The 19,704-nt window shown below is 38.4% G+C and overlaps 1 protein-coding gene across 3 annotated transcripts in view; it reads right to left on the reverse strand.

Moving 5' to 3' along the window:
- IQGAP2 (IQ motif containing GTPase activating protein 2) overlaps positions 1 to 19,704 on the reverse strand; it is a 307,664-nt gene that overhangs the window by 107,366 nt on the left and 180,594 nt on the right. For all 3 annotated transcript variants that reach the window (XM_019013491.4, XM_019013490.4, XM_055366992.2), the window contains 6 exons: positions 13,211 to 13,278; positions 12,456 to 12,569; positions 11,598 to 11,776; positions 9,259 to 9,346; positions 4,574 to 4,737; positions 1,179 to 1,339 (listed from right to left, as the gene is read on the reverse strand). In XM_019013491.4, coding sequence (XP_018869036.3) covers positions 1,179 to 1,339; positions 4,574 to 4,737; positions 9,259 to 9,346; positions 11,598 to 11,776; positions 12,456 to 12,569; positions 13,211 to 13,278 — 774 coding nt within the window. The remainder of the gene's footprint in view (positions 1 to 1,178; positions 1,340 to 4,573; positions 4,738 to 9,258; positions 9,347 to 11,597; positions 11,777 to 12,455; positions 12,570 to 13,210; positions 13,279 to 19,704) is intronic.

Genomic DNA, 19,704 nt, shown 5'->3' on the forward strand with positions numbered 1-19,704 from the left:
GGTTGCAGGGAAATGGAAACATCTTGCAGAGGTATAAGGCACATAGACTGGCTACTGACAGCAGGCTCTTTAGAGCACAAGGGTGCCCAGCTGAGGGCAGAGGGAAACTCAAATTGAGCTTCAGGTTTCTAAGCTTACAGGAGAGAATGGTGCCATTAACAATTAACAGAAACAGTGGCGGTAGATATAAATTACCTTGCAAACACACTCTAAGGAGTCATATGAACCAGATGGCCAAATTTAAGTAGAACAAGAGAATTAGTTTCTCCAAAAAGACTAAAAACAAGGAAAACCCACCATCCTTCCATTACTTTTTGGCCATTCACTACACAGACAAGTGGTCAAATACCATTTGTTTAACCTAAGAAATCTCTGGTTTTTCCTTGGCAACTGTACATGACCCAAGAGAATCAGCCAACCTGCCTATTAGAGCCGTTCCAAAATCAGTAGCTGAAAAGAGCTTTTGTCAAGATCTGTGCAGACATCTCCCCCTGGTGGTTACAAGAATCCAAGATTCACTCATTTTAACTGGGGCTTTTATCTCAGCGACTCTCTCATCTGGCTCCCAATTCTGGCCATTTGATTTTCTCTCTAGATCTGCTATAGTGTTTTATAATAATGCTATCAGTTGTACTATCTGGTAGCACACTTCAGAAACATGAAATGAAAGATAAATGGATGTTGTTACCCACTGCCATGACCCACTGTGGTCTCAGGATTTCTTTGGCTTAATAATCAGAAGAGTGGAGTTTGGGGCCCAACTGCCCAATTTTAGGTCCATAACCCGGATTCTGTTTCTGCATCAGTGACATAAAAGAATTGGACTGGATGATTATTAAAGTTGCTTCCAACTCTTCTACATTCTGCGGTTTCCAAAAGACGCCCAAGGAAAGCTATGTTTCCAATAGTTCCTTTATTTTCAGCCTATCAAATAATCTTTGCCAACGACAAAGTCATTTATTAATTGCCACAGGATGATCACTTTCTGATTCTTCTTGTTCCCCAGAAGGAATACTGTAAACAAGGATACTAATTAGAAGGACTCTTAAAACAGACTAGTTTTCAAGAAACATGAGCATGGTATATGGATTTCTCCACCAACAGGCAAATTCCTCACTTGTAAGATCTGCCAAACATGCATTTCTGCATTGAAAGAAGGTTTGGAAAATGTTCCTTACCGTTCCACATATGCCTTGTCCAGATTGTTTAAGCCTATTGCGGGGCTTCTGAGTTGATTCTGCACAGACACAAGATCGTTGCTTTCCAAGGCCTGGTTTAGTAAAGCAACAGCAGACAACATTTCCACAGCAATCAAAAGCTCCTCGTGGGCCAAGTAGTTCTGTTGGAAAACATATGGCAACATAAGCTCCCCACACAACACACCTCATGTTCATGATAGAGGTTTATGATGCACATTTCAACAAACAACAAAAAGTCAAAGAACTTGATAGCTCAGCAGAAAGAGGAGTCGTGGCCACCTGCTTTCCACTGGCTTTAAGAACAGGTATATGGCTCCTGGGCTTTCCTTAGATGATCATTTTTTGGGACTGGGTTGATTACAATGAAAAGTTACGATTCCACAAATATCTGCATTCCCATTGCTGATCCCTACTCCTAGCTATACTGGTTGCTTAAAGGCTCAGTCCAGCCATATAATTAAGCCAAGGACTAGGTAACATTGTCACTGACTGAGAGTGCCAGGTAACATTTTAGCACAGCTAACGATTTCCAGTTTGAATTAAGGGTTAAGGGAAGGTTGGGAGAATTTCACTGAAAAGTTATAATCTGAAGCACAAAGCAAGGTCTTCAAACCAAGACTACTGATTTAATTCGAAAAAAGTTAAAGTGACATTTTCATAAATTTTAAAATAGAAATTTTAAAATACACTACCAGGTCAAGATATTTGAAGAAATCTGAGGTGATCTTTTGGTAAAGCAAGTAAAGCTCTCCAGGCTTTTTTGTTTGGTTTGGTTTGCTTTATTTTTATTATTATTATTTTTTGAGATGGAGTTTGGCTCTTGTTGCCCAGGCTGGGGTGCAATGGCATGATCTAGGCTCACTGCAGCCTCCGCCTCCCAGGTTCAAGCGATTCTTCTGCCTCAGCCTCCCAAAGCGCTGGGATTACAGGCATGAACCACCACACCTGGCCAGATCTCCAGGTTTATATGATTTACAATCTGGATTTAGCTTATCCAAAAAAATACGTCTTAGATTTCAGAACACCCTTCCCCTTTAATATCTTCTTCCATTTAACCATTTTATATTATCTTGGCCCAACTTCAAAAGGAATATTTTTTTCATCATATTGAAGGGACATAAGGAGCAGGAGCATGAAAGAGAATCACTAAGGAAAAGCTGATACATATTTTACATTTAGGATATTACAGGTATTTAATATATAACATGTTCATCTTAATATATAATGTTCATCTTAAAATGCATTATTATATCTTTCTGGATCTCCACAGAAGTCTCACAGCAAACTGATTTCAGAATAAAAAGGGATAGTTTAATCTTTCAAAGCAAATGGGAAGAAGGGGTTACCATCGAGAGCACGTAAGTAAATTTTATCTAAATATATTACATTAAATACAAGTTTAACATACAAAGTATCAAATTATAAGAGCAGAATGGAATCGTTTATAATTCACCTCCTCTATCTCTTTCAGTGACCTGTCCGTGGATACCTAAATTGGTTTACAGCAAAAAGGATAAGGAGAGAGGAAGAAGAAATGGGGCTGGACAGCCACAGGTTAACTATGGCCAGTTGAGGATGCATGAGCGTCCTCAAGCATAAGTAGCCTTGAGCTTCAGAGCCAGAGAAGTGGAAGAAAATATTAATGAGAGAACCTAAATGAAATTAAGAAAATAAGCTATTTTTCTTTTATTACAAATACTATATTTCTATTTAGGAAACATACGGAGTCTTTTTAATTATTATTATTATTTTTGTAAAGATGAGGCCTATGTTGCCCAGGTTGGTCTTGAACTCCTGGCCTCAAGTGATCCTCCTGTCTCAGCCTCCCAAAGTGCTAAGATTACAGACAGGAACTACCACACTCAGCCAATACAGAAGTCTTAGTAAGCAAGAATAAGAAAACAAATGCTACCACTCAAGCTCTTTTGTATATATCCTTTTATGTATTTTAAATTCATATATACATTTGCAGAGGTTTTGTCTTTATAACTGACTTCATTTTCTTTTTGCAAAAAACAAGATAATGCTATATATCTTAATCTCATTTTTCCCACTTAATATTAGTATGGATATCTTTTCCAGTCATTATTCTTTACATTAACATTTTTACTAGTTGCACATATTTCTCGCATGTACAAGCACCATAAATGTTATTAATTTATAGGCAATCTGTTATTAATTAAACAGTCATTTGTTTCCTGGTTTTCAGTATTCTAAACAATGCTGTGAAACATCTCTGTGGCCAAAGCTATTTGGTTCATATCCTTCAGGCTTATTTTCTAGAACGTAACTGTCAGCATCATGGGCTTTTGATCTGTATTACTAAGACCACCCTGCAGAAAATCTGTATAATTCATACTCCCAGCAGCTGTGTAGGAGTTGTTTGGGCCCCATATCTATCCCTACGCTGGGTTAAATCTTTCTAATCTTTACCAATCTAATTTTAAATCATAAGTGTACTGTGTTTTAATTTATATATTTTTTACTTCTGATTGAGTTTAAACTTTTTTTTTGTTTGTCGTTTGTATATTTCTTGTTTTATGAATTGCCTGCTCATGTTTTTGGCCTCTGTTTATTGTGTGTGGATAAGTGCTGATTGTGACTTTAAGGATCCAATGACTGTCCTATGTTTTTCCTTAGAACTTTAATTTGTTAAATTATTTTTTATATTTAATATTTTATGTTGAAAATTTATTTTGATATATGTGTAGTGAGTTAATGTTTTCTTAACAAAGCTTAAACACTTGCAAGGATATCATTTATTAAATAGTTGTTTCCCCACCTTCTTGAAATACGAGCCTTGTTATATGCTGAATTCTTGGTTCTGCTTTCAGTAGTTTTCATTTTGTTTCATTGTTTGGCTTACAAGAGTGTTAGTGAACATGTTCTTAATTACTGTAACCTTGTATGAAATTATTGTTGAATGCTGTTGTCATATTAAGGAGCACAAATTTACAAAAATCAAAGCCATGGTGCTAATGGTCTTATTTGCAGTTTCTAAAATTGCAGATTGATCTTATTTTCTACATAAAAAACATTATATATTGTAAAAAAAAATACCACATTGGTATAGCTAAAAATTATCCAAGGTGTCTTCAAATATCACACAGAAAATAAGAACAACCTATTTTCACAGGTATATGTATAGACCACTGCCGGAATTTCCTAACTATGCTCTTAGATTCTTTATGTAGACTAAAAGCAAGAATTAACAAGGAAGAAGGCCATGGAATTGGTACAGGTGGGCCAGTGAGACCAGGACTGGTACAAATTAGAGATCCCTGATCCCTATTCCCCTTTCCTAACTAGGCTTCCCTAGTGCGCCATGGCACGCAAGGTTACCGTCCCCACAGCTGGGGTCTCCTCTGACTTACCATGGCGTTCTGTTTCTGGAGGTTGAAAAGTTCGTTCTGATACATGGCAGCAGCAAAGGGATAAACAGCAGGCAGCTGGGCCTCTGGTTTCTTCAGTGCAAGCAGCGTATTCTCGGGGTCACCTTCCGGAATGACAGCATTGATATGGTCCACTGCAGCCTGCCCTGAGGATGGGGGTTCATGTTTTGTCAGAATGGTTGCTCTTTCCACTGCAGTCTCACCCAACCAGCCCTTCTTCCCAAGGATTTGAACCTAAGCAGTTACTTTTCATGAACTCTGAAAAGCTGCAGGCAGAGGGTAGGTAAGGCTTTGAAAATGTTATCTCAGTAATTCAAACTAATCCAATCCTTGGAATTAGTGCCTACAAGAACCTTAGCATTGATGGAGCTTAGGGTATGAGATCATTCCTGAGTAGCATAACTTCCTTCCAAAATCCTTCCTTATAGGACCAGCTCTGGTCTCACTTCTTCCCTGAAGCCTTCAGATTGCTCCAGTCCTTAAGGATTTCTCATCATGTGAACACCATAGTTATTTAAAGCTGGGCCATGTAGTTCCAGCAGGCATGTTCCCTGTGCTCCTTGTGCATTAGTACTGTCTCCCCAAGGAGACTTCAAGCGACAAGAAGACCAGAAGCAAGCCTTGCCCTACTGTTATATCTTCCTAACACATAAGCACTGCGGTAAGCCTACAGCAAGCACTCAGACATATTGCTGCAACATCTGAGACAACCATAAACTCTGTGATATGGTTTGGCTCTGTGTCCCCACCCAAATCTTATGTTGAATTATAATCCCCAATGTTGGAGGAGGGATCTGGTGGAAGATGATTGTAACATGGGGGCGGATTTCCCCCTGGATGATAGTGAGTTCTCACGAGATACGGTTAAGTATGTAACGCTTCCCCCTTCTCTCTATTCCTCCTGCTTTGGGCATGTGAAGATGTGCCTGGCTTCCCCATCGCCTTCTGCCATGATCATAAGTTTCCTGAGGCCTCCGCCAGACATGCAGAACTCTGAGTCAATTAAGCCTCTTTTCTTCATAAATTACCCAGTCTCAAGCAGTTCTTTATAGCAGTGTGAGAATGGACTAATACACTCTGTGATCTCTCAACCAGTTGTAAGGTGCAGATTATAAAGAAATGAATTTTGGTTACCAAACTGAGATGCTTGGAACAGTAGATTCAGCATAGTTTTCAGAGAACAAAAATGAAATTGCTGAGTAAATGGGAGAATGAATGATGAACTCTGCCACCAGGAAAGAGCAAATCAGACAGAGATTGCAGAGTTTTGCCTTATAGAGAAGGCATCTGGGTAGCAGAAGTAACACATATCCATAAATTTTTAGAGCCTTTCAAGGGTTAGCCTGTCTGCCTAATTCGTGACTAGACTGCAGCTAAGATTCTTCTAACCCTTTTTGACAAGATGACAATTTATCTTCTCTAAATACATTCACGAGGATCTTCCCTCAATATTTTTACTAAGAGATATAATTCAATAACAGGAAATACTTATGATTAATGGAATCCTTCAAGTCATCCCCCAGAAAACTCACACTTAACCTAAAGGACCCTGAGAACCTTAGCATTTCTATCTTTAAAATTAATGTGACAAACCAAAAAATTTCAGAAAGGAAGGCTAGTGGTTGTTTGTGGTATTTGCTGTTCTGCTAAAGTTACTCCAAGGCCTTTCAGCTGTATCTCGGATTACTCTAGGTAGGATCTTGCTTTACCTTTGACAAATTTATTATATGGGCTTGTACAGCTGAATTTCAAACATCAGAAAATCATGTCTTTAAAACACTGTTCTCTCTCTCTCTCTCTCTTTCTTTTTTTGAGACAGTCTTGCTCTGTTGCCAAGGCTGGAGTGCAGTGGTGCAATCTTGGCTTACTGCAGTCTCGACCTCCTGGGCTCTGGAGATCCTCCGACCTCAGTCTCTAGAGTATCTGGGGCTACAGTTGTGTGCCACCACACCCGGTTAATTTTTAAATTTTTTTTGTAAAGACTGAGTCTCTCTTTGTTGCCCAGGCTGGTCTTGAACTCCTGGCCTGAAGTCATCCTCCCACCTCAGCCTCCCAAAGTGCTAGATTACAAGCATGAGTCACTGCACCTAGCCTGAAAAACACTATTAAATAAACAATTTCTTCTAAAAAATAAGGTAAGATCAACCACTCTTTTACGCTCTGCATTTAACGAAATGTCCAGGCAGGGTGTGGTAGCTTTTGTCTGTAATCCTAGCATTTTGGGAGGCTGAGGTAGGAGGATCACTTGAGCCCAAGAGTTTAACACCAGACTGGGCAATAGAATAAGACCCTGTCCGGAAAAAAAAAAAAAAAAAAAAAAAAAAAAAAAAAAAAAAAAAAAAGCAAAGAAATGCAAAATGTCCAGCTCTGATCTTAACAGAAAATATCATGCAATGAATGGAATGCATTTGCTGAACCTGAAAGGTAAATGGTTATAATGTGAACAAAGCTGAGGCCTCTAACAACAGATCTGTTGACATTACCACCAACATTGTCACTGATGCTATTACTATGGTTGCTATGAATGTGGATGCCTTAACATTTTAATATAATAACCTACACGGTTGAGGAAAATCTTGTCAAAGTAATGATTCTTACTTTTTTTTTTTTTTAATTTTTTTTGAGATGGAGTCTCACACTATCATCCAGGCTGGAGTGTAGTGGCGCAATCTCAGCTCACTGCATCCTCCGCCTCCCACATTCAAGCGATTCTCCTGTCTCAGCCTCCCAAGTAGCTGGGATTACAGGTGCCCGCCACCACGCCTGGCTGACTTTTTGTATTTTTACTAGAGATGGGGTTTCACTATATTAGCCAGGGTGGTCTTGAACGCTTGACCTCGTGATCCACCCATTTCAGTCTCCCAAAGTGCTGGGATTACAGGCGTGAGCCACTGCACCCAGCTGATTCTTACATATTTTAAAGTGTACAATTGTCTCATTGTCATGTCATCAAAATGAGGGTTTTTTTCTTAAGGTTATTTTCAGTTCTATTGGACTATAAATTTTAAGATGGGGAGAGATAAAAAGACTTCAGAATAATCATGTTCTACACATTTAAAGCCATCAAACCTTGCTTTCATATTTTCAGCCGGTTTTACTATTAGTGCAAAACATCCAATGCCTTTTACTTAAAAATGGAAAAAAAAAGTATAGCCAATTTGGCATTAAATTTGCGGTCAGGAAATTATGGCACTGAGTAAAGAACTAAAACATTTATATAAAGCATTTTATTTAACATGAAAAAGAAAACTGTTTTCATGGTTATAAATATTTCAAAAATAAAGGATGGTTAAAGGCTATGGAGCCATTTCCTCTCTAGGCTTATGGACCTCAGATGTCTCACTGGCAACATTAATTTCCTCCTGTAATTCATTTCTGTCAAGCATCACGAAATTCTCAGCTTTCGCATAGAGCAAAAAGACAAACTTTAAATTGTACTTCATGTATCATCAGTAACATGTTCAAGATTTCACAAGAATAAAAGAACAGGCACATGCACCCTAAAATGTTAAGGTGTTACCTTAAAAAAAAAAAAAAAAAAAGGCAATTGAGAGTTTTCAGCCCAGTTGTGTGTATGTGAGGCATATTCTCAAACACATTCAGTTGTTAACTCCTAGACATTTACATTAACCCTCTGGGGCTTTCCTTAATTACTGTTTGAGCCCCTTATGATATTTCTCTCCGGCAATTTAGGAGCAGACTTCTTAGTATCACCGTGGGTGTACACTTCTTTGCAAGAGTTACGAGCAAAAAAGAATATTCAAAACTCAATGAGGATGTTAAAAGGAAGGCAAGGTTTAGGATTGTTGTAATTAGTGGATACTCCAAATTTTAATTTGGCAGGGAGTTCACATGCTTTATTAAGCAGGCTAAATGGCCTTTCATGTATTAGTTTTTTGGGTATATATGGATTATTTAGATTGACCAGGGAAAAATAAACATCAAATGAAATTTCTTAATGACTCTTCTGATGCTCAAGTAAAAATAGGTTTTGCCAGAGGGGAGAAAAGACTAATAAAAAAAATTGATGTATCTCAACCTGCATACACTTATTTTAATTACCTGAGTCTGCTGTTCTTTACAATCACACACCTGAGCCAGGTACTAAGAGGAACTCATCTGCTTGACTCCACAGAGGCTCAGGGGTGTGGGACTCAAAGCTGCCATCATGAGATTTCATCTGGCCTGTCCATAGTCCCATTCACTGGCACCAAAGTTACACAAGTGTAAGAAAAATCTTACAAACAACAGACTAATGGCTGGGAAGTCACAGCAGTGGTGTCAATAGTACCTTTTACAATTCCAATAGAACATCATCGCATAATCATGGGCAAGCAACTACAATCTGCAAGTTATAATCTTTTACTAAATGACCTTCAGTATTAGCCCCATAAGTGACAGAATTAAAATGTGGAATGTAATGAAACAGGAAGGTAGAATCAAACTAGCTTCAGGATACTTTGTGTGGACTGAGATCACCAAAAAAAGCCCAGTGGGAAACTGCCAAATGCTGCACCATAATTAAGAGCAACACTGACACTGAGTAGATTTTTCATTGTATAAGGCAGTTTTCCAAGTATACAAATTGAGAGTTGTGTTGGGATTCTGGCAAGGAAAGTCTGTATCTTATGGAAATATCAATTTCCTTCATACGATCCATTACTTACTGTTGACTTTATTAATATTGCCTTGGATTTCTGCTTGTGTCAGCAGTTCTTCATAAGCATCTCTTTCTTCTTCTGAAATACAGCTATTCTGCAAAACAAAGTCTTCACTGATTTCTGAGGTTAAATAAAATATTTCCAAAACTCGAAATTCAAACGGAAAAATGTGAAGAGTGACAAAAACCATTCCCTAATTATTTAAATTCATTGCAAGCATTTGTGGAGTGCCTGCTCTGTGCAGGGGACTAGGGGAGAATGCTGGCAAAGACTACAAAGATGAATGACAGACCTGGTGACTCTTTGAAAAGGGCTAATTTTCAAATGTGGAAAACATTAGTTTGGACCACTTGGTATTGCCATTTTTGTAGATCAAAAACAGTTGAATAGTGCCAATTTCATTTTATTTGATCTAATAAAATCAAGAACACAAATAATAAATATACCTAGAAGAACAGAATAGGTTCTATAAGAGAAGTACTATAAGCATTTTTTAAGAAAGTATTCATACTTAGTTGGGAAGAAAATTTTTCAAAGAGATCATAATCAATGAGGGCTTCGAGCAACAGAATAATGTCAAGAATAGGAAACAGACAGCAGGATTTGGTTACACAGATGGAAAGCTTAGCACATTAGGCTACAGCTTGGAGTGTGACCATGATGAGCCAAAAAGATGAGGGGGTCAGCTGAAGGCTAAGCTAAGATTTGGTATTTAATTCAGTAGGTAATAGAGAATCGGGGCATGTTTCTGTTGGGTTAACACAAGATTTGTAGTTAAAGATCAATTTTGTAACCTCTAGCTCTAAGAGGGATTGGCTTAGAGAGTAACAGGAGGCAGAGAGACCCACAAGGAAGGTGCTTGATACAAGAGTCATGCAATGAGGTCAGAAGGGGCAGGACTGAGGCAAGACTGGTGAGACTAGAAGGTTGGCGACAGATTCAACTCCAACAAGAGTAGGCAGCAGAATCTAGCAATGCATGGGACACAGGGGGCATAAAAAGAGTTCTGAGACAAAGCTGGCCATCATTCTGAACCAGGGAAGTCAGCAAGGGGAACTCTTCTGATATAATGGGGTACAAAGCCAGAGGGACACAGATGAAGTTATCTGGAGGAGGAGGAGAGAGGCCAATTTGGGACAGGATGGCATAAAGCTGATGGCTGATTTCTTCAACAAGTGGATGAGCTCAGTGGAAGAAGAACAGAGAAGGGATTCAATGTCAGACCTTGAAGAATCCCCATACTGAGAGGGAGAAGGAAGAGGAGAAAGAGGCACAGAGGAGAACCGTGGCAGCAAGGACGCACATAAGCTAGTGAAGCAGAGAATCTCAAGGTAGGAGACCAACCCTGCCAGATGCTGGTGGAAGCCACCAGTTAAGAAAACGCCAAAACCTAAAGTGGCTACTTCCAGTCATGGAGCTGAAACTGACATGGCAAGAGCTTAATGAGAGACAAGCTGGTGAGGAAGTAGAAGCTCTCAGTGTAGACAAATTTTTCAATAATGGATTAGACAGAAAGGTGGTTACAAATGGAGTTAGGATTAGGAGCAGGCTGTCTTGTACAGGAGGGACATCCTCAAATATAAAGGATCGACTATTGGGAAAATATGAAGACTGTAGATTCAAAAACATCCTCTCTGAACTTCACCACACTGAATTATTAACCTCTACTACCAAATGTAAAAGTAACTTGGCTAATGTAAGGTCTGTTGATGTCTAACAAGGGATGATCATGAGTTGCTACTTCTACACTTCCTGGGGACATTAGTAAGTTTGCAACATGACTTTTAATTCTGTCAATATATAACATTCATTACAAAATTCCCTTTCTAAAAATTGAGAGAGGGTCTCACTCTGTTACCCAGGCTGGAGTGCAGTGGCAGGGTCACAGCTCACTGCAGCCTCAACCTCCCAGGCTCAAGTGATTCTCCTACCTCAGCCTCCCGAGTAGTTGGGACTACAGGCTTGCACCACCAAGCCGAGCTAATTTTTTATTTTTATTTTTATTTTCTTAGAGACAGGGTCTCAGTATAGTGCGCAGGCTCGTTTTGAACTCGTGGACTCAAAGGACCCTCCCGCTGCGGCCTCCCAAAGTGCTGGGATTATAGGCATGAGCCACCATGCCTGGCCTATAAAATTCCTTTTTATGCCTTATAAAGGGATATAATCTAATTGCCTTACCTAGTGTATGGTCCTCTTGTATGCTACATTTCATTCAAATCAATTGTCTACGGCTATAGAGAACATAGCCAATTGATTTAAAAGTATTGCTTTTAACATTAAGGCTTTTCAAACTAGTAACTCATAAGCACATTCATTACTGTTTTTATTACTCAGAATCTAAGCACCTTCAGTCTTGCATTTTCCTCTTTTTTCTTTTTGGCATCCCAGAGTTCTTTCTGATATTCTGGTGCAAGGTTGTCATCCACTAAAGTTAAAACTGCATTTGGGTTTCTTAGTGTTACAACGGTTTGCTCTGCTATTCCTTTTTCAACTGCTTCATTAATGGCTATAACTGCAGCATGTACTAAAAAGTAAAAAGAGAGAGAGAAAAAGGTTTTTATCAGCAAAAGACAACATGGACAGTTGCATTGACCCTGTGTAAACTCAAGCAGTTTTACTTTCTTTCTTGGCTTCCAGTAAACATGTCAAAAAGAGAACTGAGACATATTATGGAGCACCTGACAACCTCTCCACATGGCTGCCTTTGGTCCTGATCTCAGCATCTGTTAAGTAATTCTGACTCATTTATACATCACTGAATGGCTAAAATGAAGCAAGCCCTATGTCAACCACAGGAGTTAGAAGGTAAGTCAATCCTTGCCCTCTGGTCAGGGCGACATGGGTAATTTTAAAGTAACATGTTGGTTCCAAGAGATACTTGCAATTTAGCTTGCAATACTAAAAGACCTGTAACAATGAACTCTACCACTAAAATCTACAGATGCAGAAAGTAGAGAACTATGGACAATGAAGGTATTTCTAGAACCTCAATTCATGTTGTACAAGCAGAAGTCTAAAGACCAAAATCAATTACTTGGTTATATTCTGACATCCTCAAATTAATCATCTATAAAACAAATAATAAAAACTTTTAGGGTGCTTAAAGTATCTTCTAAATATTCTATTTCGAGTAATCAAAATCAGTAGGTAAAGTACAGGTAAGTCTCACATCAATGGCAAGTTTGGATTTTAGATGGACTTACATGCAGCTTCATCCACGGACAGTTCATTGGCCAGAATACCACCTATTTTGCTGAAAGATGGCATCTGTATTCCATATTTCTCAAGTTCTTTTCTCATATTACTGATTTCCTCCTCTAACAAGGAACAAAATAATAATAATCATTATCGGAGAAAGCTACAGACAGAGATGGACGCAGGAATGAGTACAATCATATCAAGAAATGTCTTCATCAGGAAGCGGGGTTGTTTGTAAACAAGAGCCTTAGGAAGAACCCAGCCCAAGTTTCTCATTTCACAAACATGGGGAAGGAGAACTCAGTCAAGAACAAACAAGATAGGTCTGTTCTCTCTTCTCATCAATATACAGGAATAAGGGAAATCGATAATATCAAAATGGGGAAAAAAGGTATTGGTACTTTTTTTTTTTTTTTTTTTTAGGCACAGTCTCGCTCTGTCGTCCAGGCTGGAGTGCAGTGGCACGATCTCAGCTCACTGCAAGCTCCGCCTCCCAGGTTCACGCCATTCTCCTGCCTCAGCCTCCCAAGTAGCTGGGACTACAGGAGCCCCCCACCACGCCCAGCTAATTTTTTGTATTTTTTAGTAGAGACAGGGTTTCACTGTGTTAGTCAGGATGGTCTCGATCTCCTGACCTTGTGACCCACCCGCCTCGGCCTCCCAAAGTGCTGGGATTACAGGCATGAGCCACCACGCCAGGCCAGGTATTGGTACTTTTTATAACTAGATTGTAAAAAATTACAAAGATAAAGAGTAGTACCTGTGAAGTCTACTTTGCCCAACAAATCCTGGATCTGGGGTGCTATTCCTAGTTTGAACAGATATAAACTGAAAGAAAAAAACACAAAATTATCAGAAATTTTATCATCATAAGTCTTAATGTTATAAATTACATAATTCTTAATAGTTTTTTCAGTTGAAAAGACCTAAGAGATATCTAGTCTATTCATTTTATAAATGAGGAAACTGAGTCTCTGGGTAACAGAGTCCTTGGTGAGGCCAGGATCAGAATTCCAATCTGTGTCCCAAAGACTGGTCTTCTACTGTAATCCACTTCTACAGAGCCAGCTAACTCTGCATCATCTATTTGTATGGAGAACAAGAAACACAGCTAATACAAAACAGCAGGTTACAAATGCAATAAACATTTCTTTGAATATTCCTCACATAATTCTTATTTTATTGAAGGTACAGCATGAATTATATTTTGCTTTTTAATATTCCTCCAAGTAGCACATACCCCTTGAGGAAATATTTGTTTTACATTTTCTAAACCAATAAATAGAGTGGCAAGCCTATCAGTGGGTGAGGTAATGTTAAACTATGATGTGTGTATATTACCCAAGCGGAAGATGGAGAATAAATTGGATGTATTTAAAAACAAATCCATAAGGTAGTAATGATGGCATCCATTAACCTACCCATAACCTGAGAAAAGAACTTGAGAGCTGGCATCTAAATTCTATAAAAAATATATGTGCTTTCCCCACTTTTATCACTGAGTCATAGTTTAAAGTAATAGTATATATGAGAAAGTGAACTGAATGATTTTTATGGCTTGAAATACTTCAAAATTATCACTTCAGATGTTGATGTGAGATGAAGCTCCATAGTTTAGAGAACATAGAATTTCATTAAATGCATTAAGAAAGTTCAAGATCAAGCTTTTTTAATAGTATTAAAACAAACTCTTAAAATGTATGATTAGTCATTTAATGTAAGTAGCTTGCATTAAAATTGACAATAATTTTCTGATTTTTTTTATTATTATTATTTTTTTGGTTGAGACAGAGTCTTGCTCTGTCGCCCAGGCTGGAGTGCAATGGCGTGATCTCGACCCACTGCAACCTCCACCTTCTGGGTTCAAGCAATTCTCCTGCCTCAGCTTCCCAAGTAGCTGGGATTACAGGTGCATGCCACAGAGCCCGTCTACTTTTTGTATTTTTTTTTAGTAGAGACGGGGTTTCACCATGTTGGCTAGGCTGGTCTCGAACTCCTGACCACCCACCTCTGCCACCCAAAGTGCTGGAATTACAGGCATGAGCCATCGTGTCTGGCCAATTTTCTGGTAATTTTTATGAAGAGCAATTATTTAGAAAAGTAATACATGATCAAAGTAAAAAATTAGTGGCTTACGGTTTAAAAAATTACACAGAAAATCACCACTCAGTTACACACTAAATATTTTGGTATATATGTTCTTTTAAAGTTGTTTCTGGACATACCTATTTTATAAACGTATATATTATTCTAGAATATGAATGTACTATAATTTTCTTAAGCAAGTGCTGAGCATTTAGATTGTTATTAATTAATAACTATGGCAAATAATGCTTAATAAACCTACTTACATATAGACACAGACACATCTTTGTGCATATTTCTTATTTGTTACAATAAAGCCATGAAAACAAAATTGCCAGCTTGAAAGGGTACACACACAATAAAAGTTTTCAATGTTTATTGTCCAAATGTGATTTTAAAAAGAGATTATGCTCATTTATTCTTTATGAGTAAAGGGTTAAAAAACACCCTTTTTCCTTTTATATGAGAATTTGACCTTTGGTTAACTTTCTAGCTCTGTTCTCTTAGGAACCTATACTGTCAACAGTGTTATAAGCATCATTGCTTAGGAAAAAATAACCCAATTGATAAATTGTATCTTGAGAGAAGAAACCATAAATATCTAATAGGTACCATATCTTTGGGCCTTCCTAGGTTCAATGACTCTTATAACTGGTATGTTCTTTGCAGAGAACTGGGAAGCTGTGCAGTACAGCTGTTACTATAGATATTGGCTCCTGGGGACACGAGGCTTACAAGCCAGGAAGGCTCAAACCCACTTCTTAGCAGCAAAGTTGTATCTTGGGGTACCAAGAATGGTGGCTTCCAGATGGCTGTATGGACAACTAAGTGGAGTGTCACGCAGGCTCCCACTGAAGAGCAACACCTGCCAGCATGCTGGCTATCCCGGCTACCTCTCTTCTGAGCAACAGGTGCCAGATGTGGCTTATGACAAGTGGGTCAATCTGAATATTTAGCTAAACCTAAGAACCCCCTGATGGGCATGGCCCACTAGACCACGAATACATCTGAATGCCATTTTCTTTGTCCCCTTATCACCACAGGATATTATCAATAAAGTCTTTCAAGAGACTAGCAACTGATAGCAACAAGATGTTATTTAAATTTGTATTTCCTTATGGTGGTTGGGAGGGTAAATATTTTTTCATACATGCATTGGCCATTCATATGTCTTCCACGAAATGCCTATTAATGAATGTTCGAATTTTAAAGAATTTTTAGGGGAAGAATTTGCCTCTTATTTTCCTGCTTTTCCTTTAAAACTATAGCAAAGGACAAAGAACATTTTTTTTTTTTTACCATATGTATAACATTAGTTTTAATACTAAATTTCAATGTGATATTTATATCTTATCCACAGAGGAAAAACTTTTATATTAGACTTTGAACATTCTTCAAAGTGAAATAGCCATTATGTATTCATAATCCCAAACTAGCAAGAGAGGATACATTCCTTAGTTAAAGTTCTAGGTCTTTAGACATTATCATGGATATAAAACTGTTTACTTTACACAGCCTCTGAAGACTTTACTACCAAAGGTTCATGCCAACAAGTCATTATAATTAAAGCTAGATCATTAAGATACCATGCTGACATTTTCAAAACCATAATATTTTATGAACCAATTCTCAACTCATTATTACATAGGGAAAAAATTCCAGTTAAAAGGGTGCTCATATTACTTGGAACAATGAAATGTCAGCCTCTTCACTTGCTCCTTTCTAGTAATGGGAACGACAAAATTAAACAGAATTTAACAGGCAAGATAAACTGCAAAAGAATTTGGGGGGTGAATGGAGATCAAGCCATCATTTAAGAAATGAGAATACATAGCTGGGGGCGGTGGCTCACGACTGTAATCCCAGCACTTTGGGAGGCCGAGGCAGGCAAATCACCTGAGGTTGAGAGCTCAAGACCAGCCTGACCAACATGGAGAAACCCTGTCTCTACTAAAAATACAAAATTAGCTGGGCATGGTGGCACATGCCTGTAACCCCAGCTACTCGGGAGGCTGAGGCAGGAGAATCGCTTGAACCCAGGAGGTGGAGGTTTGCAGTGAGCTGAATTTGCACCATTGCATTCCAGCCTGGGCAGCAAGAGTGAAACTCCACCTCAAAAAAAAAAAAAAAAAAAAAAAAAAAGAAATGAGAATAGATGAACAAATAATCAAAAATGTATAATTGTATCACTTCAATTTCTTTCATACTACCTGATTTGCACTTTCCTCCTCTTTTTACAAATTCAAAAATATACCTAATTTACAAAGAAAACTATAAAAAAGTGAAATTTAGAAAATGTTATACAGTAAAATGCAAGCAGACATCCATAAAATGTCTTCAAGCAACAAGTTTTATACTTATTTCAAGTACTTAATGTGCTGCATCTTTAATATATATTACCTATACTAATATCCTGCTGAAGTTTTAATATACTTTTACATTTTTCTATCAAAGCCTAAACTAATTGGTATCTATTATCCTTACATGCTTCCACCTCTAACTTTCCCACCTATGGAATGTTGAGATAATTTAGAATTTTAGATTCATGCTTTCTTTTTTAATTATATCCACCAATAATTTAGATATCTATAAATTTTATTAACTGTTTTTCTGATTTTATCTATACCAAATTTTCCTTCTTAGAGTTTTATCTTTGGTTCTTCCGTGTATAAATGTAAGTGCTCAATAAATATTTGTTGAACATAAATTGAATGAATCATCAGTTGCACATATTTTAATATTTTCATTTGTTCCTTGGGTCTTGGTTCTGTTTGGTGAATCTAATGATTCCTTCAGTGGCAGTTTCCTTCAAATGTCTGACATCTTCTGATCTGGGACTCATCTTGGTGTTTGAGACTTGCTGTTTGTTGGTCATTCACTGCAGATCCGCATGTCAGGAGCCAGCATTAAGAAGCTGTAGAGAGCAATGGAACGGATGCCAGGAGGGAACCAGTGTCTTTCCTTCTCAGACTGGGGACTCTCTGTTCCTTCTTGAGGTCATTAGCTGTCTTGGGTACCGGCATGCTATCCTGCTATCAGCATCTACACTTGCTGCTTTAGGGAAGGGCCATACAGTTCTGCTGGTCCTAGGCTGACGATTGCTCACTTTGAGGCTCTTCTTTTCCTTGCTGTCCCCTTTGCTTGGAGCAAACCTCACGACAGCTCCTACCTCTGCTGCATCCCCCAGCGTTTTGTGGGCTGTGATCTTCTCCCAGTTTGTTTCTCAGTCAATCGAATTCTGTCTGCTTACTTCATGTTAGGGGTTGTTCAAATTTCTGGTTAGTAGATGGCATTTTTATCGCAAATGTATTTTTTAAAAGTTATTACTGTAGTTAATTTCATGTTAGTTTTGGAAAGCGGATAAGACAGCTGTGCTCAATGATCTTGATGCAACTGTTTTCACATTATGCTCCGTTTATCCATTCATTCATTTAATTACTATTTATGGAACAGCTCCTATATAAAAATATTTTTCTTGGCTGGGCACAGTGGCTCACGTCTGTAGTCCCAGCACTTTGGGAGGCCAAGGCAGGCCGATCATTTGAGGTCAGGAGTTCGAGATCAGCCTGGTCGACATGGTGAAACCCCATCTCTACTAAAAATACAAAAATTATCTGGGCACGGTGGCACACGTCTGTAATCCCAGCTACTAGGGAGGCTGAGGCAGGAGAATTGCTTGAACCAGGGAGACAGAGGTTGCAGTGAGCCACGACTGTGCCACTGTACTCCAGCCTGGATGACAGAGTGAGACTCCATCTCAAAAAACACAACAAGGCCGGGAGCGGTGGCTCACACCTGTATCCCAGCACTTTGGGAGGCTGAGGCGGGCAGATCATGAGGTCAGGAGATCGAGACCATCCTGGCTAACCTGGTGAAACTCCATCTCTATAAAAATACAAAAAATTAGCCAGGCGTGGTGGCAGGTGCCTGTAGTCCCAGCTACTCGGGAGGCTGAGACAGGAGAATGGCGTGAACCCAGGAGGCAGAGCTTGCAGTGAGCCGGGATGGCACCACTGCACTCCAGCCTGGGCGACAGAGCAAGACTCTGTCTCAAAAAAAAAAAAATTTTTCTCTACCATGCTATCCCTAAATTAAGGTACTTAGGCTACCACAAAATATAGGTTTGATGATAACATGAATTAAAATGTTTATACTAAACTGTTAATTTTCCCCTTTGATGATAAAGAAGTTAGATAGCTATTTCCAATTACACTTTTAATTTCTCCATTGTACAATGTAATATTAATATAAATCTTACAATAAACAAATATCCTGGCTTAAGTAAAAGTTACCACAAGGTGGTGCTGAGGTTAGCTTTCTGAACATGGAAGAATCTTTGCTTTTAAATTTAAGTCTGATATTTTCTTAAGCTAATATTGATCAGGTAAAGATCTCATTTGCATATATCAAAAAATCTCATTTACTAAAAAATTAAAAAAATATAGTGTATAGTTTCTGTTTGGCCTCAATTTTCAACTTTTTTTTTTTTTTTTTTAATCATTGATGTTGAGGTTTAAACTGTTAGCTTTGGAAAGATCACTTTTCATGGTGTGGGCATTTTACACCTAATCTCTGTGTGGGAGGTGCTTCCCAGCTGATTACTCAAACGGGCAAATGTTTATCAGGAAACTGTGTTTACCCAGTATTCCCATGCTGAAAAGAAACAGCAATAGCAAACTTCCTTCTCAAGCATTTGAATTCAAATGAGGCTGCTTATTACCTGAAGTATATAGGAAATCAAGTCTTAATCTAAAAAACAAAAAAGCCCATTGAATAGAAAAAATGCCAATCTCATGTAGCTCTTCAACAGTTAATTTATTAAGCACCGTTTGGTACCTAACAGCCAAGTCAAAGGGCTGAGAGCATTCCAAAGGAAGTCGTGGAATTAATGTCACCTTTGCTTCTCATGTCTAAGAGAGCACTTTTTGTGAGGTAGCAAGCCTCCTACCACACCAAAAGCTACAGCACACCTGTGCAGCTGAGTGAGGCCAGCAACGGAGGGGTTGCCCAGAGGTAGCTACCGACTCATTGACCCATGTGCTCCTGCTTGTACAAATAATATCACTTAAAGTCCGGGAAGCAATAAAGAAAGTTTTAAAAAATACCATTTAGTGTATATCATGAAAGTAGTATATAGTAGTAGTAGTAGTAGTAGTAGTAGTAGTAGTA

This window comes from Gorilla gorilla, chromosome 19, assembly GCF_029281585.2.
Source record: "Gorilla gorilla gorilla isolate KB3781 chromosome 19, NHGRI_mGorGor1-v2.1_pri, whole genome shotgun sequence".
Lineage (NCBI taxonomy): Eukaryota > Metazoa > Chordata > Mammalia > Primates > Hominidae > Gorilla > Gorilla gorilla.